General features: G+C 40.9%; 2 protein-coding genes across 2 annotated transcripts; one reads left to right on the top strand and one right to left on the bottom strand.

Moving 5' to 3' along the window:
- The first annotated feature begins 257 nt into the window (after positions 1-257).
- LOC139728319 (NADH dehydrogenase [ubiquinone] 1 beta subcomplex subunit 2, mitochondrial-like) lies at positions 258-7,137 on the top strand. The gene is made up of 4 exons (XM_071639266.1): positions 258-406; positions 4,050-4,176; positions 5,414-5,518; positions 6,604-7,137. The coding sequence occupies exons 1-3, from the start codon at positions 333-335 to the stop codon at positions 5,486-5,488; spliced, it is 276 nt and encodes a 91-aa protein (XP_071495367.1). The 5' UTR covers positions 258-332; the 3' UTR covers positions 5,489-5,518; positions 6,604-7,137.
- A 3,885-nt stretch (positions 7,138-11,022) lies between these two features.
- LOC139728336 (uncharacterized) lies at positions 11,023-22,937 on the bottom strand. Its single transcript, XM_071639281.1, has 11 exons — positions 22,872-22,937; positions 21,538-21,876; positions 20,240-20,411; positions 19,243-19,450; positions 17,971-18,734; positions 17,135-17,296; positions 16,087-16,202; positions 15,427-15,649; positions 14,303-14,593; positions 13,454-13,632; positions 11,023-12,347 (listed from the first exon to the last, which is right to left on the bottom strand). Exons 2-11 carry the CDS (start codon positions 21,841-21,843, stop codon positions 11,058-11,060), a joined length of 3,711 nt encoding a protein of 1,236 aa, XP_071495382.1. The 5' UTR covers positions 21,844-21,876; positions 22,872-22,937; the 3' UTR covers positions 11,023-11,057.
- Between the last annotated feature and the right edge of the window lie 2,924 nt (positions 22,938-25,861).

Raw genomic sequence — 25,861 nt, 5'->3', positions numbered from 1 at the left:
ACGTCACCGAGAAGCTATGCAAGAAACATAAAGATCCCCTCAATGTTTCGCAACCTAAATCTCCCCATTTTATTGCATTAATCTTTTAGTATGAATTGAAGTTCAATTCAATTAATTTACATACTGATATTAAAAGAAAATGTTCAAATTGGGGAATATTTTATCAGATGCCTAATCTACTGTCTATTATATTATACTAAAAAGTGAGAGATAATTGATTGCTGCCTAATTGAGCGTAGAGGGCGGCATCTAAATCTGGGAAACAAGAATTTTGCGTTTTGGATCGGCGAATTCTTCCCGTTGCTGCTCTTCAGTTATATTTTTCATACGGGATGTTTGCCGTAAGTAGAATAAGAAATGGGGTGCGCATCATCTCTGGTATGAATTCAACTGCACCAGTCCGACAGTAAGTTCAAACGAATTCCTTGATTGTAGCCTTAAAGCCAGTTGCTCTTTCCCAATGTCAACTAAAATGGCGAGAAGTTCTTACTAAAGCCGAGCCCCACATATTAGTTATCGTGTTAGTGTGTTCACAATCACTGCAACAGTACACTACGGTGCGTGCGTGTAAATTTACACTGTAAAAATATACGATTCTAGTGGTCTAGACAGTTCTACAGTAGATTCTAGCTGTATGGTAAGGGTACCACGTATCGGCAGGGTGCCTTAACATCGGCACCCTGCATATCATAGCTGTTACATGTAGCTCGTGAAATGAAAAAGTAAACCGTAGCTTAAGTTAAATACATGACAAGTGCCAGGGCAGGGCACTGCATCACAATTTTGTATGGTGGACAATTACCCTAGTCATAATCAATTTAATGCAGAAAATTTGCAACCACCAAGAGGACCCGGTTTGTGGCATGGGGGTCCAGTTTGCAGCACCCCACACAAAAATGTCCCCTGATTTCTTATTTTTTTCCATTTCAATGTATAGTATTTCCTGTGTTTTATGTACAATTTGAAGCAGTTCATTATTTTACTTCATTTAAAAATTCTGTTCACTTCGTCATGTACATGTACATGCATTCTATTTACCATTGTAATCTGGGGGCTTTACGCCTTTTCAAGCTATCGCTTTTTGTAGTCCCCGTTCTCCTCATCAATATTTCTTTTTCTTTTTACTATGTTGATCTCACAATGTATTTGTTTTTATGATGATTGAGATGAATAAACGAATTAAATTGAATTGAATTGAATTTCTTCAAACATAAAAATTTTGCAAAAACAAAATATTTTTAGATGGTCCAACTAGTTTTCAGCTTGTTAGAACACTTGATTTGGATTCATTATCACGATCCTTCACGATTTCATAGTTTTTCAAGATCGCATGTATTTCATCAATTTCCACCCATTTTCACATGTAAAATAGCACTATGTGTGTAAATCCCATAGGGGTGCCGCAAACTGGACCCATCCCCGACATTTTGGTCACTGTTGCAATCCTCAAAACTGACAAAGGAAATGAATTTTAGAATATTTAACACAGTTACACAAGGAATCCTTACCATGCCAGGCCTCTTTTGGTAGTAAGATTTTGTATAAAGATACAAACAAGAGATGATGGTGGTTGCCTAGCAACAGAACAAAATCTTAACATTTTGTAAGAAAGTCATACTTTTTTGAAAACAGCGTTACACAGACGGTTTAGATTAGAATTATGAAGGCCATCATCCGAGTTATTTCATGATTCGAGTATCAAAAGAAAGCTCTTCAGTTGCTCTTCAAATAAAACAATTTAGAAAAAAAAAATACCTTTCTACTTTTGAAGATATGGTTAGATATTCCTAGGGGTGCCGCAAATTGGACCCCTGCAGCAAACTGGTGCCGCGATTTGAAAATGATAAAAAGAAGACACAAAAAACAAACTCATAAACAAATTAACAAACTGAACTAAACACGGTTTAGTTACACACATCTGCTTTGTAAATTGCGAACATGACGCATGACTGTGAAATTCATGTGTAATATTACCTATTGAGGGAGGGGGTGCCGATGTTGAGGTACCCTTTATAAGCCGGGTAAAGAAAATGGGGGAAATTACAGAATACCGGTTTCACATCATATAAATTAGCATATTGGTGCGTATAAGAGCCGCCAGAGGCCTGGCCTTTGGCCCCGCCTCCAGCGGCTCTCCCTTACAGATGAATTTCAGCCCAAAGGGCTGAAATTTGTCTTTCCCGTCCTCTGGGGCCCCCCGAAAAGGCCAGAATCGGAACGGCCGTCAAAAAGTAGGTTGACCACACAATTTTTATGAAAATTGAGTGGTTTCGGAGGAAAACTGCTCTAAATCAAGATAACTCGAGTAAATCGTTGATAAAGAAAATCGAGCCGATTTTGATGGAACTATTTTAAACGTGATGGCGTCATCACAGCTGGCAGCCCTTCTTCCTTCATCTCTTTTCGACACTAGTCTTTCACGATCCATATCAATCACACTAGTTTGGCAGGGCAGGGCGTATACGCGTATTGTCAAGCGACAATTGCGCGCTCAACTGCTATATGTACTGTACTAGTAAACATGCGCGCGTTCTGCAGACTCAATACGCGCTACCACTACCACATGTACACGTAAGCTGTTACTTAGTATGTGTACTGTTGTATTGACTGCATAGAGTCAACATGGTGGACTGTCAAGCGCACCCACACAGTGTGTAAGCTCTACTGTAAAGTTAGAACCAGCAATTATATAAGTCTCACCTAAATTTCTATAGTTTTCTAGGATACGGACTATCCTCAACTCCTAAAAACATGAGTTTACATCTTAAATTCGGGTAATTTTTAACGGCTAGTCTAGACTAGCAAATGTAGCATCGTCTGGATCTAGAACTACATTATTATTGCTATCGGGGGACTCCCCCGAAACCCTTGAAAACCATGTATGAATACCACACTCTCACTGCACAGACCAAAGAAAACATACGTAAACAAATGCAATCGTCGTCAGCCAAATCACGGACTGTATCACAAATCGGATTAATATCTTTGATGGTTGCTATCAGCAAACGTAATTACGCTCTTCAGACCGATTTGCGCTATCCGTGATTGGTTGCCAGTATTCTGTAATTTACCCAGAAAATGCCTCGCGTTCACTAAAATGGCATTATTTCACTACGGAGATTCAGAATCAACAGGACGGTTGAGGTCACGATATTCGAAACTGCAGTATTTATGGCGTATTTGAGGCGAACTTAGGCGAATTTGTTTTATACTTTTGGAATCAACAAGCTTGCTGATCCTTAGGGTGACGATAGGTGGTAACCTCAATCATACACTGTACTGTATGTATAGTACCAGCATGAATGAAGAATTACCTGGCTGTAAATGTCACTAATACTGCTATGAATATTTCACTTGAAGTAGAAGATAAACTGTACAAACTTTTCTTGTTATAAAGGTCATATAGAATGCTAAAAATGTTGAAGTTTTCGTGCAATTGATTAATTTCACGTGCTTTGTGGCTAGTGGCTCAAAAACATTTTTTTTTTTAAATCTTGGGTTCTTGAATTCACGCTGCAAATTGCTTCAACACAAGCCACCCGTAATTAGACCACAACGCCGTCCAAATGGCAGGAGAGGTCCAACCTTGGAGCTGGTACCAATAGCACGATGTAGACATACATTGTACAAATAATGTATGTTTTCATCCAGTTCACAGAAAATGTATGAAAACTGATGTGTTACCCAGTCCATTCGAATGTACTGCCTGCACAAAAACTAATTCATACGCATATGCGTTCAAATGAGTACTGCATATATTAATACTAATAGTTCTAGGGCATGTGTGCACATTTGTCCACACACACACACTGGTATCAGGAGGGACGTATCACTGACAAGGCACATGATTCAAACATTTCAAAATGTGCAGAGAAAATTGTGAAGATATTTTTGTGGCTTATAAAATTTGTGCTAGCCAAAAGCAGCGTAAAATAAGCAAAAATTAATGTCCCATGAATATTTCTGTGATTAGCAGTAAAATTTAATTTTGCAGCACTGTGCCTTTCAAAACTTCATGTTTGTCGTTTTGTATCCTTCCCTTTTGACAGTGGTTCAGCAGTATACCGAGGAGCAAATGCACCTTCCAAGACAAGGCAAATCCAGGGAATGGCGGTGGTGTCTGCCATGTGGTTCTGGATTTTATGGAGGTTTTACCATGAACCTGAAGATGTTTTTGTGAGTATTTGAGATGAGGCCAAATTAAAAAATAAAAAAAAATGAAATTAAGGGTAGTCTAGTTTCTCATCTTGGTTTTTGGAGAAGAAGGAAGTCTTTGCTATTTGATATCTGCCTAACGTGTGATTTTTTTCAATGATTTAGATGGACTAAAGCTGTAGCATACATGCGCAAGCTAGTTTAAAACATTTGTGTAGTCTTGCACAGCATAATGGCTTTCAAACGTGCACAAACACACCCTAAGTAAGACTCTGAGACTCCAATGCAAGTGTTTTAGGATGTGAAATATTTAGGATGAGTTATTTGTGCAAATCACAGAAAATATCTCTTACAGTTCCCACAACCAATGTACATGTAAATCAGACATGACCCTGAGGCAAGTTCTTAACTCTTATCTCTATCCATGGCATTGCATTTCCCTTTTCACTCATAAAGGAGTAAGCTTCAATACATTTCAGTGTATCTGTATGTACTTGTCCTATAAGGATTAGTGAGTAGCTGTGTCTCAAACGTAGCAAGGACATAGTGATACCGGTACATGCATTGTGGTTATTCACACATACATTCAACCCTGCGTAAGTTGAATCCAAAGGGACCAGAAAAACCCTTCAACATACATGAATTTCAACGTACACAATATAATGAACACACGGTTACATCCAACCAAAAGGGAGTTTTACTTGGCAACTTGGCCAACTGTTTGATTCATGTGAGGTCGACTTCTTGGCGAGGTTGATTGTGTAAACAAGATTTTTACGCACAAATTTCACACATTGTTGTAATGTTGACTACGCTTACTCCTTGCTCACGTATTTACTATTACTGGTATGGTTTATTTACATGCTAAGGGGTATTGTTAGTAGCATCATGTAGGACAAGCAGATACCAAACACATTAACAAAAGCTTGCTACAGACTACCGCCATGTGTGTTGGTATGTGGTACTGTGGAAATAAAGAAAAGATGAAAGACCCGTGTCCATTTGATAGAATTCTGAGAGAGAAAAAAAAAAAGATGTTTAAATTCTTCAGCTACATGAATGTGCACATGCTAACTGAAAAGTAAAACATTCATATGAATGATTATCTATACATGTGTATTTGCATTACTTCATCTTTTTACTTCAGCTTTTCATGTAAGTTAACATTTTGTTCTTGATTATTCAAAATCCTACCTCCACTCCATCATGGTCTGTAATGTGGTGTGACAAATGTGTAATGTTCTCTTGTGTCGTTCAGGGACACTTTGAATATCCAGACCCATCCAAGTGGACCGATGAAGAGTTAGGAATACCTCCAGATGATGAAGATTGATGAAACCTTGCTGCATGTAAATTGGGAATGGTAAGCCCTGCTGATCAAGAAGATGGAGCATGGATTGCCCATAAATATGTAGCACATGTAAATGTTTTTGAAGGAGTAAACCTACATTAAAAAGAAAGGAACAAAACCAAAATGCAGATAAGGTAGAAAGCTTGAAAGTACGAATTGTTTCGTGAAGGAGCCAACAAATTTCCAACAAGCGCCATTAACATCAACAGAAATAAGTGGAAAAAGGAAAAGATTTGTTTTTCACCACACATTTAGGAATTAGTGCACCAAAGAGTGAGCCTGAATCTGGGGCTGTGTTTGCAAACTCTTTTGGTGTGGAATCAGCAAATTGTGTGTTTGATTTTGTTTTAAATTCACTTTTCATCAAGCATTGTGACGTGGGTTTGGATGTCAACATTTGGTGAGGTGCCAGAATGCATCTACAGATGATGAAACTTATTGGATTTAATTGCAGTGTTATCATCATAGGTTTGTGTGTCATCTTCAGTTGTGCTACTGTATTGTGGGAAGCATGAGGATCCATTTAAATTGAAGATATTTTAGGGCAGTTGAAATTTCAAAGGATTCCAAAGTGGATTGAATAACATTTAGTTTGAAGTAACTACACTCATGTAGATCCAAAGGTACAAAACATTTACAGTGCACTCCTGTTATAATGAACACAGTTATTATGAAATTTCAGTTCCAACGAAGTAAAAATTCAGGCCGCAACACTATCCCCTCTATACAACTGTTTCTTTAGCAAAATTGTTTATTTGTTCTGTTATAACGAAATTTTGATATAACGAAAGAAAACTGCTGGTCCCGAGGATTTCGTTATAATGGGAATCCACTGTATCAAGAAATGTATTATTTTTAGTGACCACTACATAATCTTGCTTCTACAGGATATTAGACCAATATCTGAAATGTTCAATGATGTGCAGAATTACAATCTGTGTAGGAATGGAGAAATATGATGCTCATTCCCTTTTACCCTGTAACCAAGAGACACCCCCCCCCCCCTTACTTCTTAGACTGTGTTATTGTGTGATACTTCCTTACCTATGGATGTTTTGTGTTATGATGAAGGCATTTGTCTCCTTTTGAACTTGCAGAAATTGTAAATAGTACAGCTGGGAGGAGGTTTCTGGAGAGCAGTTGGCCATGCTGACAACAGTTATGGAATGGACTCCTACAGGGAAAGTCTAAGCACAATCGTTGATGGGAGAACTACCAGATGCCAACCTCTCTCTGCGATAATCCCCAACAGCTTTTATCAGAGAACTATGTAGCATTGATGTGGATGTGCTTCAAGGAAGAAACAAGAAATATGTGAATTTGGTGATGGATAATTCAACTTGTGCCCTGAACACTCACCTCTTCAGCTCTTCATCACTTCAGCATACAGTTTACACAAGACCAGTACCATTATTGGCTTATCTCATGAAGTACTAGCTATATACAGTATGCACAGAAGCAAGGAAGTGATCACTAGGTTGTGATAAAGCCTTGTTCTTGATCAACATGTGGTTGCTTTAGAGAAAAGTCCGAAAACTTGAAGCTAATATTCTGAAAATTCAATCGGTCAGTAAATTGTTTTCCAGTTGAATTGTGTAGTCATTCACTCACACATCTGTCTTCAGCAGAATAAAGAGACCTAAAAGTTCCACCATGCATTCAGACCATATTATTGTGTATTGGCTACTGATGCTGTGAGCATGGTTGATCAGTAAATGGCTATGATGGTTCATCCACATATGAAGTTTGTTGCATGTCTCATTCTGTTTGTGCTGTGTTAAAGGATTGAACAGGAAGTATCTGACAACATTTGGATACTAACCTATGGATACACATGGTACCTGGTAAATTGGTGATGTACACGGAAACAGAACCCCCCATACATAGTGTACCGAGTGAACTCAACTTTAAGAATATACATTGTACTGTTTATCTTACTACCTGGGCATACCTCAAACTTGACTCCAAGCTTGGCTTGGGACGGTCTGACATAAATCAGTTACCTCGTATACATCTTTCCCGATTTCACTGGAGTGCAATTGAGTCTTCCCAATAATCATACAGAACAAAAAATGCATGCACGCACACAGTGTGTCTACAATATCTTTGGGATGTGTGTGTGTGTGTGTGTGTGTGTGTGTGGTATGTGTTGAATATAGGTGCTTGTAAGTTGTAGTTTGGCACATGTGGCTGCTTGTAAGTCAATAAAGTCTTATTTGCAAAATCAGGGCCCTGTTTTATCAAAAGATACACGTATAATCGATTATAAATTTACTTACCACACAGGCTGCTATAGACTTACAATACGAGTGTATAATCAATTATAACTCTTCATAAAATAGGGCCCAGGTCTATTTCTTTGTTACCAGCTGCACTTGTGTCTGCTGTCATGTGCATTCATCCTTATCAATTTGTACTACATTTGATTCATGTTACTCTTAACCAAACAAAGAACATGCATCTGATATGCCCAAGACAGTTTGACTTGAGAGACCAGTGTGTCGTCTCTACTTGCCTTAGATAAATATTTCCTTCTTTTTTTTCTTTTTTAGAGTAGATGCTCATCTGTATTGGAAATTCAACTGAAATTGGTAATAAACTTTTGATCTCAAAACAGGATATTTACCTCCGGAATATTCAGCTGTCAACACTCCAGCCTTCATCGTGACCCGTCTTCACCTTGATCACATGACAGTCGATAAGCGGGTCATAAATAGAATATGACCCATGTGATCAAGGCAAAGATGGGTCATTTCGCTATTAAATGAAGGCTGTAGCACTGACAGCTGAAAATCCGGAGGTAAATACAACTTGTATCTTGTATTGAGATCAAAAAGTTCACACCAATCTCAAGACTTTTTCTTCTTTCTTTTCCAGTGCTCCTATATATGCCTATACCAACCCACAAAAATGTGTTACATTGTAGTTACTTGTGACTATCCTGCATACATACACACACTCAACACTCCTGCATTAGACAAGAAGGCTAACAATCAGTCTGAATTTTTACATGTAAAATAAAACATGTAACATTTCTGGAGAAGAAAGGGCACAAAGCGAATAATTAGTGATATTTTCTAATCTTTTAATCTTTGATCGTTTATATAGTAGTTTCTTTCTATCATCACATAAACAGAACAGAATAGGTAATACACTACTACACAATAGCTCCCATTTACGCAATTCCAAAGGAGACCTTTAATAATAGAAGTACATCACAAGCTTAGATTTACCACTTGATATACTGTATCATAGCATTGCATTGACTGCCAGTATGTTCTATGCCCTTGAAGATGTTTTGCATTCATTCAAGGAAATGCTTTGAGGGGCACTAGAAATACAGTACAAGGGAATTAACTATGGGATCATAGCATTGATGTCAAAAGGGGAGGCAATTCGTTCTAGAAACTGACACCTTTGCACATTTCATAAATTTTCACTTTGCAAAAGAGAATTAGCACCTCCAAACTTCCACTGGATGTTCAATAATTCACTCTTATCATTTGCAGAACAAAATTTCCAATGAAGAGATATGCAAAGACCAAGTCTTCCAGCTGCATTTTGTGGCAAGGTTTGACTCTATTACATGTGACGTTTTTTGGCAGTCTACTAATGTACACATACATGTATGCTCCAAATTTTGCAAGAAGAATAACATTTCACAAATTGGGACTTACACTGCAATTTCATGACTGGTTGCATTTGTGATGGAGAACCACATTAATGGAATGAGACAGGTATTTTTCCTTTCTAAAAAGGAAAAGTATGTGATTTTCCACCCTGGATCAACATTATACAATGCTTTTGTGTCACGGGAGACAACATTTTTACGAGTTGTTAATGGATATCAGTCGATTCACAAACTTTGTAAAGATAGTAACACCACAAAATAGTATATGCCACATACAATGTATGCAGTATGCATCTTTACAAAACATTCTTTGCTCGAAAAGTGTGATATTGTTTGGATCACATGTGACCGTGAATCACAAAACCAACAAAAAGTCGCACCCCTTGATTTAACTTGAGGACTCAAAAAATGTGAAATGGGTCAACCAAGTCAATCTTGAGTTTTTTATATTTTCTGAAAGAGCTATCCTACATTACTCTTTAGTTTGGGATCATAACATGAATGGGAAAGTGTGTTTTCAGCAGTTTTTCCTACAACCTTTTTTTTTGGGGGGGGGGGGGAGAGTAGAATGATCAGATATGTCTTAGAGGCACCTTTTCATTTCTTGAAATCTTTTGCACACTTTTCACTTTCAAGTCTAATAACTTTTGAAAGGATAAAGCTACTGTTTTGAAAGTTGGCATCAATCATGGACAGAATGTGTTGATAGAGCATGCTCAATTTCAGCTTAATCTGACAATCCCTTCATTGTTGTTGCTCTAGTGGTTTACATCCTGTGTTTTGTCCCTTTCATCACACAGCTAGCATGGCTTGGTCAAGATTAAGCGCTTGAATAGATCCTGTACTTCAGAGCCTCCGTTTTCAGTTCACACTTTTCCAGAGTGTGGGCTTTTCTTTCCAGTATTTAGATAGGTTAGGGGAGTCAATTTGAATTGAATTATACATCATTTTAAAGCTTAGAGTCTGCTCTTTCAGAATCTCCCCTTAACTAAAAATCCATGCCTAGCGACTTTTTGGTGGTTTTGATATGCAGGGTCACATATGTTCTTTTTCAGCTGTAACTTATGGAGAACCTTTTCAATGCGGGATGGCAAGGACCTTTAAACAACGCAGGCAAAGTATACAGAAATGTCGGCTCTAAAACCTATAGTTTCCAAGGCAAGAGATGGCAAACGTAAGTCTTATGATAATTTTGGCAACATAAAGAGTTGTCTACATCACTTCTATATTATCACAAATACACAACATTGCATTTATCATCGTATCAGTGCAATTACCCCCTGAGAGCAATTATCCCCCGGCTAATTACTGGTTAGTGATAAGGTTTGAGTAAAGATTACAGTTAGGGCTAGGTTTAGGATTAGGTTCAGGATTAGGATTAGGGTTGGGGTCAGGGGGAGGGTACGGGGTAATTGCCCAGGGGGTAATTGCCCTAGACCCTTTATCATATATATTGCTACCACCTGCATCAATACATGTAAATTGTCAACAAAGTTAGAATTCATTTAAGCAAGCCTGGGACAGGGTAGAGTACATGTTTACAAGTGGATTTCATACACAAAAATTATACAGTATACGTGCATCTTTGAATGAAACATCTTCCTTGCAAAACATGGTAGAGTACGGTATCACTACCAGAGCACCTTTCTGCCGAGAAATGCATACTGCCAGATGTCCCTTGAATGCACATTGTTTAGAGTTGGTATGTCTGATAAAGGAAAAAAGAAAAAATAGTTTATTGATATCTATAAATATCCAAATTTCGAGGCATGCAACACACAAACAATATAATTCATACTGTTATGATGGAATTTTACCTTTTGGAAAATAAACTTTGTAAACACAGCAAGACCTTATGGCAGGTATTTCTAGAATTTGGCCACTAACAGCACAGCTAGGAAAGAGTATGGAATTTGTCATTTATTCTTCAATGTGCTCAGATGGTAGGTCACCTCGCCTTTCATCTGTACACTGATCATCATCAGAGTCCAGAGCGCCCTCTATGGCATGCAAATCGACAGTAATGTCATCCATCCCGTCCCCCGTAGGCTGAGGCATTGCTGAGCTGGAGCCTTCACCTGGGTCGATACCAAACAGGGAGTCCTCAGTGAGTGTGGTGGCGGGAGTAGGGTGGTCCGAAATGCACCCTTGCCCAGAAGTACCCCCCGTGGAGTCCGGAAGGGTGCTCTCGGTCATGAAAAGGGGCTGGGGAGTGCTGCAGTGCACCTGTGTCTCGGAGAAGGAGTCCGTGTGGCTGTCGCTGAGGCTGAATGACTGGGGATTGTATGCAGCCATGGACTGAGGGCCGGTGGACATTGTGGAACCCTCTCCTAGATCAAAGAGAGGTGCTGTCAGGGGACTCTCATGCATCTCACTGGTGGAAGAAGCAGATGGGTAGGAGTAGCTGGGCTCAAGCTGTGAGGGGTTGACGACCGATGCATGTGAGAATGTGTCGCAGTCCAAAGACATGGGGGATTCCTGCGGGACGGTCAGAGCAAGCTGTGACAGCGTACTGGATGACTGCTGACCTCTGACATGCAGGGTGCTGTCTTGCACTCCGTACACAGCAACAGACATCTGGGCACTTCCTGGAAGGGCCATCCTCCTAGTAACCTCACTCCTCCTGGGCAGTGCAACAGGTGGAATACTGCTGCTGGAACTGCAAGTATAATGAAGTCCTTGCCTGCTTTGAGGATCTGAACTCCTCACTCCGGGCACTGCAAGGAATCTACGTGAGCAGCTTCCTGAAGATTCAGACTTGACTGCCACTGCTGTTGCTCGATGCCTCCTCTTGGACTTAGGCAAGGCATGGTCTAGTCCAGTCACCTCATTGGGGAGGATTCTTGGTCTGATGGGTCTCCCTCGCGAACTCCTCAGGACAGGGGGCGGACTGGGCTCCTCTTGCAACTTCTGCTTCCATCCTTTCCTCCTTGATGGCACTCGAGCCAGCCTCTCCTCCTCGACTGCCAATACATCCATCGGGGCTAAACCTTCTGCAAGAGTGGCGGTGGGTACGGCACCGGGCCAGGGCCGACGATTGAATCTCTCCTCCCTCTCGCAGGAGAAGAGGTGCCGGTTGAGATGGTAGTTGGTGATGAAGCCCTTCCCACAAAGATGACACTGGAAGTCCCGCTCACCCGTATGGATCTTCATGTGTCTAACCAGCTGGGATTTCTTCCAGAAGGAGGTGTTGCACACTTGGCAAACAATCTGAAATGAAATCATTGATAAAATTGAAGCTCTTATTCAGCACTGCAGTGATGAAATGGCTGAATCAAAAATCTGTTGCAAGTGGGATTTAGCTGAATGAAAAAAACAACAACTAAAGAACAAGAATACAGCCAAACCAAAAGACATGGTTGAGGCATAGCTTTGATATCTGGATCAGATATGCAATTTTGACTCCAATGTGGATCTGCTGCATGCTGAAATATAGTGTATAACTTGCCTTCACCTTGGAAAAAAGATAAAATACTCTGTCCCTCAGCTATGGTATGGCATGGACATCATTATGTAGAACAGTTACTTCACTTCATAGATTAGGTTCAAAACCAAGGCGTTCAGGAAGGAATGATGTCCAGATATATATGATATGAGAGGGACTGTCAAGAATCTTATGGTGGTAAGGTTTGCTCAGCAGCAAAGCACTCAGGAGGTAACGTGACATTTACATGTACAGAGAGGATATAGACACTCAATCTTCCCCCCTGTAGAGTAAAAGAAACTCACAGCTGAAAAACACTTTGATGTAAAAGTATGACAGACAATGAAATGAATACCAATCGCCATTTTTGTAGTAGCCCTCTATGTATTCCTCCCAATTTTTCACCAATTTCTAGGCACAGCTGGCATTAAGTGTACAAACAGCACGCATCAGTTTTTATCTAAAAGAATTCATGCGGTCAAAATAACAGTAGTTCAGAAATTGCCTTTCATCTTCTATGAGGGCATGGAGTCTACACTCTCATGCACTCGTCATGATTGATTGAAAGCTCTAATATAACTTGACTCACCTCTTTCAGAGAGCTGGGGGAATGATATTACCCTTAACATACATTAGTGGCAATCAAGGGAATGTGTACTTTTCATTAAAAGAAATGGTCAGTGTCGTCAATGTATGACATCACAATTCCTAACTTTTGAACAGATTTTCAAATTTGTCCTCAAACTTTGATGATGTGTTCTACGTACTAATATTGCTGCACTCACTCAATCCACATGTATATTTGGATTTCCTTTCACTTTAAGAGTCCAGAACCCAATCCACTCACACCAAGGTGTGTGCCCTAATTGGCAGTAGATGGGTATCCACATACCTTCTTGCCCTCAGTGTGCTGCTTGATGTGGTAGCTCACATCACTGTGCCTGCCGAAGGATTTCTTGCAGATGGGGCACTGGAGGGTCTTCTCCCCAGAGTGGGTGACCAGATGGGACTTGAGGTGGATCTTCTGTCGGAAGGACTTGTGGCACACTGGACAAGCAAACCGTTTGACCCCTGAAGAGAGTAACATAGGAAAGATAAATATTATACATGCAGAAATCCTGCCTTGGTGATTCCATAAAGTATACAGCATAGCTGTCCCCTCCCATTTTCTTCTTTCTCCTAAATGCAAAACAGGATGTTTTCAAGGACTTGTGTACACAACACCCTCACATTCGAATGATTCCTTTACTCATTACTTTGATGGTATGAAATGCAATGAACCAACAAATATTACTCTGTTCATAACCTTTCTGCATTCAGTCAAAGGGCTAAAATTAGGGGGGAGCCACTGCCCAAATTACACTCGAGATATTGAAATAGAATCCGGGATGTGTGTCTGCACATAAACCCATGCCTTGTGAAGCAATCATGATATGAATGTGTATCGCATTGAAGGCAATAGGAGGCATTGCTGTACATCACAGAATGTTATCATGTATCCACACCTTACACAGAATGAAAAAAGGACAATCTGTGAATCATATCTTAGTTAAAGATTTACTTCCCAGAATTTTATGACATCAAAAAAAAAAACACCCTTTTAGGTCCTACCTTTAAGCATGATATAGATAACAAGCCATCACTGTGATGCTTTCAACAAACAAGCTGAAAAAAAGAATATGCAGCAAATTGAAAAATCCTGCTTTCTTGTAGCTTAATGGCACATGAATGATGGCCTCACCTGTATGGACGAGGAGGTGCGCTTTCATGTTGCTGCGGTCCGTGAACGCCTTCCCGCACACCTCGCAGCGGTGGGGCTTGAGGCCCATGTGGACCAGGAGGTGCAGGTTGAGCTTGGTGCTGGAGGTGAAGGAGCGCGGGCACAGCTCGCACCTGAAGCGCCGGCCGACAGGGGGAGCGTCGTCCTCCGCCTGCTGGCAGTATCGCAGGTGCTGTGTCAGCTGTGCGTCGTGACCGAAGCGCTGACCGCACTGTCCACACCTTGCCCCACTCTCACATTTCTCCCTCACTCCTGTGCATTGGTACAAGTACATAAAACCTTGTTAAATGACAAGGACCTAAAAGTTATGAAAATTACGATGTTACATGTATATCAGGTTACCCACAATATCAAGGTAAAACAAAGAAACCCACGAAATCACCATGGCATAAGCAGGTTCTGTTACGTGTATATGGCAAGGTTCCACTGTAAAGAACATTCTGTTAACGTGAAAATCTACATTAACATTCCTTTCATAAACATGCTCTCATAAACACGCTAAACACTCGGCCAGATCAAAGTCCCCAGTAGGTCCTGGCTATGAATTTAATTAGCATTACAGGATAAGCTGAATACAGCAATGGTGAAAAGTATGTGTTTCAGTCATTATGTACTTGTTTCACTTGAGGTTGATCATGTGTCTCAATGTAGACGCTATTTTACAATTGTCCTGCACATACTAGCTGGTTTGTGAGCAAAGCTACCAAATCTTACACAAGCCAAATCTTGTAGTTTTGCATACAAACCAGCTAGTATCACAGATGGTAAGTGCCATCAGGAAAGTACACAAAAAATCATATCACACCACTTTTATGTTGTCATCTTACCCTACAAATTTCATCACACATTTTTGACTCACACTAAACCAGAAGATGCGAACATTCTATGCAAAAGTTACATTCTGACTGTGTAATGAAAAACGAAAATATGATAACTTGACATTGTGGTTACTAACTCGATTCTACAGTGTAAACATAAATGATCTTGCAGTAGTACGCAAATCTGGGGTTGTCTTCTTGAGTTCCTGTAATCCTTTACAGTGTCTCGTCATGTCCATTTGGAATATAAATGCACAGATCACTCACCTCTGAACTGGTTATACTCCTTTGAGTAGGACACAATCAGCTCCTGGCCCACGGAGATGAGCTGGCAAGAGGAGAAGTAGATGTGAATGCCGCTCTGGAATGCCAGCAGGTTGTGCTGCCCTCGTTGTGGCACTAGCTTGACAAACATCATCCAGTTGGACGTATTCTCATCATCGGTGTGCAGAACGTTTCCCACCAGAGTCGGCTTGCCTGATGAATAGATCTGTACAATGGGCACGAATAGTATTAAAGCACAGCAAGAGAGAATGCATGCATACATGGGTACTTCATGTTAAATTTGTTTTACCGTTACTGTAAATGCTTGTCCCATAAACAAATTTCAAGGGAGTAAGTGTAAGCATAAGCTAAACAATCAAAACCAGAAAAATAAGAGTAATTTTACCACCATTTCACATGATTTACAATCAATTTGAGTGAGAAAGATTCCATTGCATTGAAAACAAAAGATAATAAATTGGGAGTAGGTTTAAAAATCCTTACAACATCAGTATGTCTACTAGGCACACAAATACCATGTTTTAACACTGCCTTAACCAACTGCACGTTCACAATACACCATATTTCATCCATGCTTAAATCACTGAAATGGCTAAGCTTGAAAAAGAGACAGAAGAAAATAAACAAAATGGGTTTATTTACATTCCATGACTGAGCCTCAGGAACGTCATGCTCTCTGGACATCTGGCTGCTACTCAGTTGTCCCACCAGTGGGCCAAATCGTGTGTTGGGTTGGATGACCTGCTTCGTAAACACACCTGGATAGGGAAACAAAAATAAGGAACAAAAACATAAACATTAAACCAGCCCCACAAATACACATTGTCATTCATTGCTACATAACTCATCATAAACCCATAGAGCACTGTGTCTCATTTATCTTGGCTGATGTGTACAGATAGAGTTTTACAGCAACAAAAAAATGTCTTGATGGAATTAATTTGACAATGTAATTGGTATGCAACCTTGCTTGTCATGTGTGTAATCATTTACTGCCTGAAATTACCCCTACCCCTCATTTCACAGACATTTGCACTTATAGTTATCATGTACGCTATAATTGGCAGTTGCCATGGCGACAACACGCAGGCTCATAACCGATGAGTTGTTGCCTACCTGCTGCCCTCGTAAATTAAATTATCGCAGTGTGGCAACTGCCGCACAAAACTTGACGTTAAATGGATTCCTGGAATATTACATTGGATGGAATCAGAATTTGTTTGTTTGTTTGTTTGTGTTGTAAGGTTCATTATACCTACTCAGCAATTTAGTATTTTCATCAAAGTATTCATGTCACACTTCCCTGGTAAAACTATAATCGATACCTTAGCCTAAATGTAATAACATCGAACCTGAATAGATAAATTTCCGCTGAACTACTATATAAGCTTCCTAATGATGTGCTCTTAAATACTAATGCAAACACATCACTTGAACAAGTTTGGACATTAACACATAATGCCATAAAAGTACACACACAAAATCGAGTCCCATGAACGATTTTGGTGGACCTACCTGGCAACGTATCAACACCTTGCCCTGCTTGAGAGCACAAACATGAAATCTTAACTTTATAAGGTCTAATTTTCTCAATGTTTATGTGTTGTTGTTGTTGTTGTTGTTGTTGTTGTTGTTGGTTTTTTGTGTGTGTGTGTGTGTGTGTGTGTGTGTGCATTTTGAGGGTTCTCACCAAGAGCTTTGGGGTCAAGGGTGGATGGCTTGAGTGAGAGCATGTCTGGAAGGGACTGCCTGGCCCGGCTCTGCACAGGCTTGTCCATCACAATGGTGCCTTGTCTCTGCTGGTCTAACTCTCTCTCTGACATGTCACCAGATGTCCCTTCTGTCATCATATCTACATCAAAGAGAAAAAAACAACAAGTAAACAAACAAAAAACAATCAAAAAGCTCACTGATATCAATTAGAATTTAGCGCCTGAACATGAAAGGAAGCTACACAAAATTGATGGGTTCTTAGCCCATTGAAGACGAGTCCCGAGTATACTCAGGCAAGGGTATATTGGAAATGCGTGTTTTAGCATAATCAGCCTGTCCTCTTAAAGTGATTGGATATTTGATAGATTAAAATTTCATGTAATTGTAAACACATGAATATACAATTTATAATATAGATCTACTTTTTCTCAATGAGGTACACTAATGGCCTAACATATCAAAACTATAGCAAGTTAGGTAAGATGCTTTTCTTCATTATCACATCCTGGGATGTAAATAAAAAGATTCCCTTTTCATTTGAAAGTTATAACGAACAATGGTACAAGTTGCTGAAGACATCTATTCAATGGAACAGATGATCAGAAATGTCCTTGTCGTTACTGAGCACACATGAAACAGTAGTTTCCTCCAAGATAAAATATTGGGAATATGAACATAAATACAATACTGTGATATATGAAGCCTGCATGTGATATATATAATATACAGTTTTTATTCCAAAATTGCAGATGGAAAAATACTATTACTAGAGAGTTATAAGTATTTTTTTTCATTTTCCCTGCAAACACTCACATATATCTTGCTCAGATTCACCACGGTTTCTGTGCCCCCTGGAGACTGACGAGCTCACAGTAAGGTCAGAGGTCAAATCAGCTGACCTCCCCTTCAGGGAGGCGAGAATGTCTTGAAGGGTGCGCTGCTCTGCTGGACCACTCCCAGTGGCACTATCTCTTGCCTGACTGCGCGACCTTCGGCGACCCCGCTTGGCACCCATCCTCTGACAGCCCACTGGCATGTGACTGCTGACCGGTTGGCCGCTGGGAACTTGCAGAGGTTTCAGCGAGGTCAAAGGTGAGAGCAACGACACCTGACCATGCGACGTGAGGCCACCGGTTGGTGACATGAGGTTCAGAGTTGAGATAGAAGGGGTCAGGAGGGAGCTTGCCCCAGAATTTGAACTAAGTTGGCCAAGGTCAGAAGGGTCGTTTGGTGTGTCTATGGTGGCACCGATTGCGGAGGGTGTCGGCGAGAGCAGCGGCCCCATGGGCATGTGCGATGCAACGGCCTGGTTTGGCGCAAGCATCAGGTGTGCTGAATTATTCTGATACGGGTTGGATGCTCCCGGCGCCAAGTTGACGACTTTTGGCACAAGGCGGGAGGAGCGCTTTCGCGATCTTGCTCTGGCTGGCCGCACAGAATTTTGTGGCCCAGATCCATTTGATTGGTTGGCAGGTATCAGCGATGGGGCCGCACCCTGGCTTGGTACGTGGAAGGCAATATTCATGTTGATCAAAGGGGATGGCTGACCATTACGAATAGTGGTGGCTGAATTCATGCTGCAAAAATCAATGTGAAGAAGTATTTGTTTTCATGAAATGGCAGAAAATTTGTGCTTTGATATGCAAAACTGTCAAGTCACTGAAAAAGTGACATGTCCTTGTCAACATGACAGAATGGAAATATAAGTTAAATTTGCACCGGTATCCTGTGATCCACTAAACTGGCACAGTTTTGTTGCATTTCGAGGTATCTGTATTTCATAAATTCTTATATTAGACCGAGCTCTACAATGAACTTTGCACAATGAAATTATCACTTCCATTTCAAAAAATATATATCCAACATTAACAATAATGAAAGAAAAAAAAACACTGAAAATCATATTCATCTAATTTCATCGCATTCTCAAAAACTTCCAACTTCTACTTCTTGAAAAAGTAGTACAACATCTAATGAGTATATCATTTGATTAGCAATGTTCACAGAAAAAAGAGCCCCATATTTCAGGATCTTTTTAAGTACCCAGGAGCATAATCAGTCTGCATGGTAACAGTCATTACATACCTTTGCTGAGCATACACTGCTGGAGGGACCACACCCTGCACCAGATTACCAGCATACAGCGTGTCATTATTTCCAGCAGCAGGCTGCATCAGAGTGACAGTATTCCTGCCCTGGGGCATGCTGCCTGATGACACCTGGCCCATACTCCCCACTGGGCTGTGTCCTGGCTGACACTGGGCCGCCACAGGAACTAGGACAACATTGTTTCCTGAGAAGTAGGGGTCAAATGTGACCATCAGACAAATCAGCATTTCGAAAACCCCTTGGTAAAGAGTAAATAAATCTACATGCTTTCCTTTTTCTTGTTTTTTTCTTTTCTTTTCAATGAAAAATGTGCCATCCCAAAACATTTTGTCATAATTCTTGGGCAGAATGTGCAATCATTTTGCCTACATGTAATAGCCAGTGGCCGGTATTATACACTGGACCAACAATATGACTATTTTCCCTTACTTTCTGTCCCCTGTTTCTTCCCTATTCCCCAATCTCAAACTATAACAGAATGAAACATTTTCAGATCTATGGTATTTGCTGACAAAATGGCAAGTGCTCAGCTGAGTTGCTATAAATAACAACTGTACATGGCTTACCATGAAATCATATAAGAATAACATCTCGCCTTATAGTCAGAACAATATCACAGTGTACTACAGAAGCTTTGTCAGTCTATAACTGCTGGGATTTCTGCTTGGCAGCTGCTATTAAAAGGTATCTGTACAGAAAGTCCCTGATGAAATGCAGTCAAAAGGACCTCTTTAAATCTCATAAGTTTTTCTCAATTTGAAGATGCTAACATCTTTACAAGTGATCAAATTCCTCTATCAATGTACAGACGTGATCACCATACAACAAACATTGCCATGTCATTACTTGTCACAAAAATATCTCAGCTACAATATCCACAGCATCTGATTTCTTTCTGTTCCTGACCCAGTGGGACAGGTTTGGTATATAATGGCAATGTATTATACAGGATTTGACAACTGCACTTCCCTACCTATTTGCTTGAGTATCATCATTTGTTTCTGAGGCTGGGTAAAAGGGTTCAGGGTGACGGCGGCAGGCAGCTTGGGAGCAATGCGGACTGGATTCTTTGGGCTTGCCAGGTTTGGAGTTTTTGCCTGAAATGCAGTGGGTGCTGATGATAATGATGATGATGCTGCTGTGACCTGCACACCAAAATATTGTCCACATTGCCACCAGATTACAATGTTCATAAAAGAAAAGAAGAGAGTTTTTCGGTATGTTATTCTGTGCGACATGCATCATCTTGTCAATAACATTCTCTGTCTATTGCTAGTCACATGGGGACAACCACTGTTTCATGAGCAACACCATCATTGACCTGCCAGCAGAGCCAGCGGGCTTCAACCTCCCTAAGAAACAGTGGCTCACCCTGAACTGCATCTGAACCCTCCATGCAAGGACAGGTCGCTGTCTACACAAATGGAGGTTCTAGGACAGCCCATCATGCGACTGCGACCATCCTGACCAAACCCTGTCTCACATTGTGGAGGACTACATGTACCACCTGCGGAAGTTTCCTCGAGAGCTTGTAGAATTGCCAGACCAAGTGATGCTGTTCTAAACTGGATCTGCAGCTTGGACTTTCACCTAAGAGAAAACAACTCCCCACCCCCCCCCCCCCCCAACCTTGCTGTACCGCTTCATACGACAAAAGGCCTATTTTCAACTGAGTGTATGTATGTGGGATAGATCACTTCACAGGGTTGGGATGGACCACAACATTGGCTTTGCATCCTCCTCTTTATAAACAGTGTTACATGATTACATATACATTGTAAGTTAAACTTCATTGTACATAATTGTTATTGTATATAAATTTTCATTGTAATGATTCTGTATTGACGGAAATAAGTGTTACTTCACATGAATGAACAAATAAATGAATGAATGAATGAATGAATGAATGAATGAATGAATGAATGAATGAATGAATGAATGAAAAAATGAATGAACGCTTGAATAAATGAATGAATTGGTTGTGACCCTAGGCTCTCTCAAACATGCACATAAGACCTCCACTTTCTTATTCTACTGAGAAAAGGTAACCAGTAGGTTGCTGCTGGTGACCGATCACTGAAGTGGGATCATAATGGAGGTCCTCACTTTACTTCTCTATGTGATGAGGCTAAAAAAAAAAAACTCTGTGAAGAGGTCTGAACTACATTTTGTAACCATAACTCACCCATACCATGGCAACATTATAACGGTCAGTAAATTGTGTTGAAACAATTCATCATATTAAAAACAAGAAGGGATGCTTCTGCTAACCTGTATTGTTGCGGCTGCGTTATTCTGTTGAGATGAAACAGGAGTTGTTAGCTGGGCTGAAGGAATAGAAGATGTGGGAACTGCCGCTTCTCCAGGCAGCGACAGTATAGCTCCGGGGCCCTGCCCCACTGCAGCAGACGTGTCCACGTGCCCATCACTATGACGGCTCGGGATGCTGGTGTGGCTCTCTGGTGAGGGCGAAGGGGAAGGGTCCAAGGAAAGACTGTCCACTGCTACTGCCTGGACCACGGCATTCACGGCGTTGCTCAGCTGGTCGACATTGATGGTTGCTAGCGTGTCACTCATGTTGACATCTACTGCATTTACTGATGAGCATCACTGAATGGAAAGCAAAGGAAAGTCAAAGGAATTCACTGACATAAAGATATTGTTGGGGTTTTTTCTGTGTGGTAAATAGTCAAAATACTTCATGCTTCCATGTGTAAATAATGTTTGTTCATTGATTGGATCCTCCTGCACTTTGTGTACACTGACGCATACACACTGCCTCGACCACCTTGTGACCTGGCCATGGCCACCATAGTCCATACACAGCCCAGTCGTTTTTACAGCGACTGGGCTGTGTATAGACCATTAGTATAGCTAATGGGTCGGGCACCATAACCAGGCACCACACACTGTGACACTGCTACCACTGTAACCGCAGCAGCGACCCCATACGGACAAATACGTACCGTACTCTGTTACAGCGCCCCGTGGCCGCGACGCGTGTTTTTTTTAGACGGCACAGATTGGGGAAACTAAAAATCTATCGGGGACCCTATCCCTAAACCTAACCCTAATCCTAATCCTAACCCTAACCATCAAACCCTAACCCTAACCCTAACCCTAACCCTAACCCCAACCCTAACCCTAACCCTAACCATAACCATAACCAAAAACCCTAACCCAACGTTTTTCCCATAGGTTTAACACGCGCCATGCCCCAATCTGTGCCGTCTTTAAAAAAAACGCGGCCGCGACGGGGTTACTACCACTCTCTGCAAGTGCAAAGCTGCACTGACAAAAAAACAGAGAATTTCATTGCCATTGGCATTGGTGGTGTATATTAAATTCCAGCTTACACGACCGTTTCATAAGATTATTAGGCAAAGAATTGACATTTATATGGAGGAATCTCTCATTTGATGTGCAAAACAGCCCTACAAAACATCATCTTCGAAATGATACTGTTTCCATACGCAGAATGACGTTGATGGGGCATCGCTGACTGTGGCACTGACTGACTTATCATGACATTGACGCCGACACGGCTTCTCACACGTTAGCACCACGCACAACATACAAATTTGTACAACACTTCGCACACTTACCGTGTAAAATTCCTTCTTATACACCTCTGTCGCAGTCCTTTTTGCTGGAGGAGGAATCAGGGCATCAACAGAGACATAGGGCCTATTTCACGATTCTGCCAATAAAGAAAAGTATTAAAATACATGTACATCCATTGCTTTCACAGGCGTATTTACGTATAATTCAGACTGAATTGTATTACAGTACCAATGTTTTGTTAACCCAATGACCGTGCCAGCGCGACGACGCGCGACGGCACTTCGCCGACTCCTGGAGCGCACAGTAACTTGTTTACAACATTACGCGTGCAATCAATGGACGTAAGATTCGTGCAAGTGTGATCGAATCGGGTCGAAATCGCAGGGGTGACCCCTCACCGATCACTCAAATTCGACGATGCTGTGCGAAATTAGATCATCATTAAATTTTGTCAATTGACCCAGTGATGCGGAGAACATCTAGAAGTCAGATCTTTTAGAAGAACACAAGAAAAAAAAGGCAACAACAACAACAGCAACAACAAAAGCTAAGGTGTTGGTGCGATTGATTGACAAATTGCCCTACATCTATAGGAATAGCTGGGAACTATATTGTACATAATATAGCTTTAGCAGGGAGGTCACGACGCATTTATAACAAAGCAGTACGTTTATCTTCTTCCAAAGCAGGGAGGTGAGATTACATCCTTGCGTCCCTTTAGGCTATCAAGGGCCTAAAGGTATGCCCGAGGCCCTACTGATTGAGATGAGAACTCTTTCAGAGCTATATATTCACTTTTTGTGAGATACTAAGAAACCACATGAAATGTTACAGAGCATACCATTAATATGATAGTTCTGAGAGAAATTCAAAATTTATTTGATGAAAATTAGTTTTAAATGGCTGAGGATGATAGGCCCTATCCAAAAACAAAGTAAAACAAAGCGATCCTAAAAAGGTAGGCCCATATATCACCCTTTTAGGATCCCTTTGATTTGTTTTGGATATCTCAGCCTTCATGATGAAGAAGAAGGTGAAGTGAAGATGAGGTAGAATATGAAGATGATGATGATGATGATGATGATGATGATGATGATGATGATGATGAAGAAGAAGAACAAGAACAAGCCATAAGAAAGATGAAGAAGGAGCTGACCTCCCTGGCTTTACTGAGACTATTGAGGTCAGGACTCGCTTTCGATCTGATCCGTACTAGGGACGATCGAGTCCGGGCAGCTTCAACCGATCTATCCGAGAGATTGTGAGAGGCATGTATATGTAGTGACTTGCCCTACTGTTATTCCCTCGTAAGTACAAGTCCACAGTCTTCGTCCAGTGGTGCTGGAGTACGTGCCCCGATACTGTTGTGGTAGAAGTCTTTTGGTTGGTCCTCCACCACAGACGTCGACGGCAAATGACCTCATCGGTGGTGCAGCCACATCAAGATAGCTTGTCCATCAGCCACACATTCTATTTTTTTGATTGAGATTCGGGAAGAGGTGGAAGTCCGACGGGGCTATCAGATGCATGGTGAATTCAGTTTGTGTTTTGATTGTCCACGCAGGGCCTCCACGAACAACGAGTGTTCAACTCAGAGATAGAGCCACTCCGTGAAAATAAGACTAACTTATAAATGAATAAATAGCGAAATACATTGTAGATGAATGATTAGAAAATGAATAAACATGATGAGTGTGGAACAACTCGGAAGCCATGAATGTTGATCAGTGCTCCATGGAGCATTGTCCTGCTGAAACAGGACTCTTTTGGTGATCATTCCCGGCCTCTTTTTCTCTATCAAATTATGTTCTTTCGTGGGGGCTTCATCAGTAGGTCAGAGTAACGATTGTCCTTTGATATGACAACACTTCTGGAGGTAGTCCATCATACTGAGACTAAGAAATTTGGTGGATGGTTTTAAGGTATGTGAAAAACTGCATGGATCGAATTTGGTCTTCATAATCATATTAATCTTTTCCATGTTGGGGTTGGTACAGTTTGTTTGATATGGAGTGTGAGGTTTTCAATGTTTTTCATGATTTTTTTTTTCTGATGACACTTGGAGAGAGGGATAATGAGAATCGTCTTATTAAATATAAAAGAGCATAAATTCTAAGAGGAATTCAAAGTTTCTTTGATGAAAATTTGTTGAAATGACTGAGATATCCATTAATCAAAGCAATCCAAATAAAACGTCTGACCCACCTTTTATTAGGATCGCTTTGTTTTACTCAGCCACTTCAAAACCGATTTTCATTATTTTAAGTTTAAATTCCTCTTAGAATAAGCTTTTCAACATTTTTATGAAGTGGTTACTAAGTATACAAAAAGTTAAAAGTTGAATTCTCACTTCAACCACTACTACACCGTCCCTTAATAAGCTCAAAACTTTTCAGTTGCCCCTCGTAATGGCCGTACCCAATTTTGGTTGCACATCGCACCTACCGAGAAGCAACTGGCTGCCATCGATCCTTGGCCCGGGTGGGCTCGGGCGGCACGCGACCACGCCCCTCCCTATAGAGAGTTAATGTTGAAGGCCCCTAAAGATAATTGGCCACAAGGCTGGACTTGTCCTCAACCTTGGCTAGGGAAACGCCGAGGACACGATGAATGCCTACTGCTGGAAGAACAGAGTATACGGTCAGTAATTGACCGAAGGACACTGGTCTTGGAGGGAAAAATAACAGGTCGATGCAAGAGGAGGAGAGCTATGGGAATTTGAATAGAGGGCGGGAGTTGTCGCTGTACCAGAGAGCAGAGGATAACAGACGAGGGAAGGGAAAGCGAGGCAAGGACCATTAAATTCCAAAACGGAGCAGAGGTTTGGCGGAGCAGGCTGTATAAGTCGCTAAACTTTGGCGGTTATCTGTGAATCATAACCAAAAGTCGTAACAATGATTATAATTATGTTTACTTCACCATGCAAACCTTCAAGCAACAAATAATTATACACAATCATGTATCCCATATATACACTAGTCATGTATATATATACACATATATATATATATACATGTGTGTGTGTGTGTGT

Source organism: Diadema antillarum, unplaced genomic scaffold, assembly GCF_040938485.1.
Source record: "Diadema antillarum isolate AM-2024a unplaced genomic scaffold, OU_Dant_1.0 seq00000173_RagTag, whole genome shotgun sequence".
In the NCBI taxonomy this organism is placed as follows: domain Eukaryota; kingdom Metazoa; phylum Echinodermata; class Echinoidea; order Diadematoida; family Diadematidae; genus Diadema; species Diadema antillarum.
This window is presented reverse-complemented; position numbering and strand designations above follow the sequence as displayed.

Bases quoted from the DNA above. Each gene is read 5' to 3' on its own strand.
- LOC139728336 (XM_071639281.1), bottom strand. From the start codon at position 21,843: ATGAGTGACACGCTAGCAACCATCAATGTCGACCAGCTGAGCAACGCC. The intron at 19,451-20,239 runs GTAGGGAAGTGC...CCTACTTCTCAG, and splicing joins GATGATACTCAAGCAAATAG to GAAACAATGTTGTCCTAGTT. The intron at 15,650-16,086 runs GTAAATAAACCC...CCCATTGTACAG, and splicing joins CTGAGGCTCAGTCATGGAAT to ATCTATTCATCAGGCAAGCC.
- LOC139728319 (XM_071639266.1), top strand. From the start codon at position 333: ATGTTTGCCGTAAGTAGAATAAGAAATGGGGTGCGCATCATCTCTGGT. The intron at 407-4,049 runs GTAAGTTCAAAC...CCCTTTTGACAG, and splicing joins TCAACTGCACCAGTCCGACA to TGGTTCAGCAGTATACCGAG. The intron at 4,177-5,413 runs GTGAGTATTTGA...TGTGTCGTTCAG, and splicing joins ATGAACCTGAAGATGTTTTT to GGACACTTTGAATATCCAGA.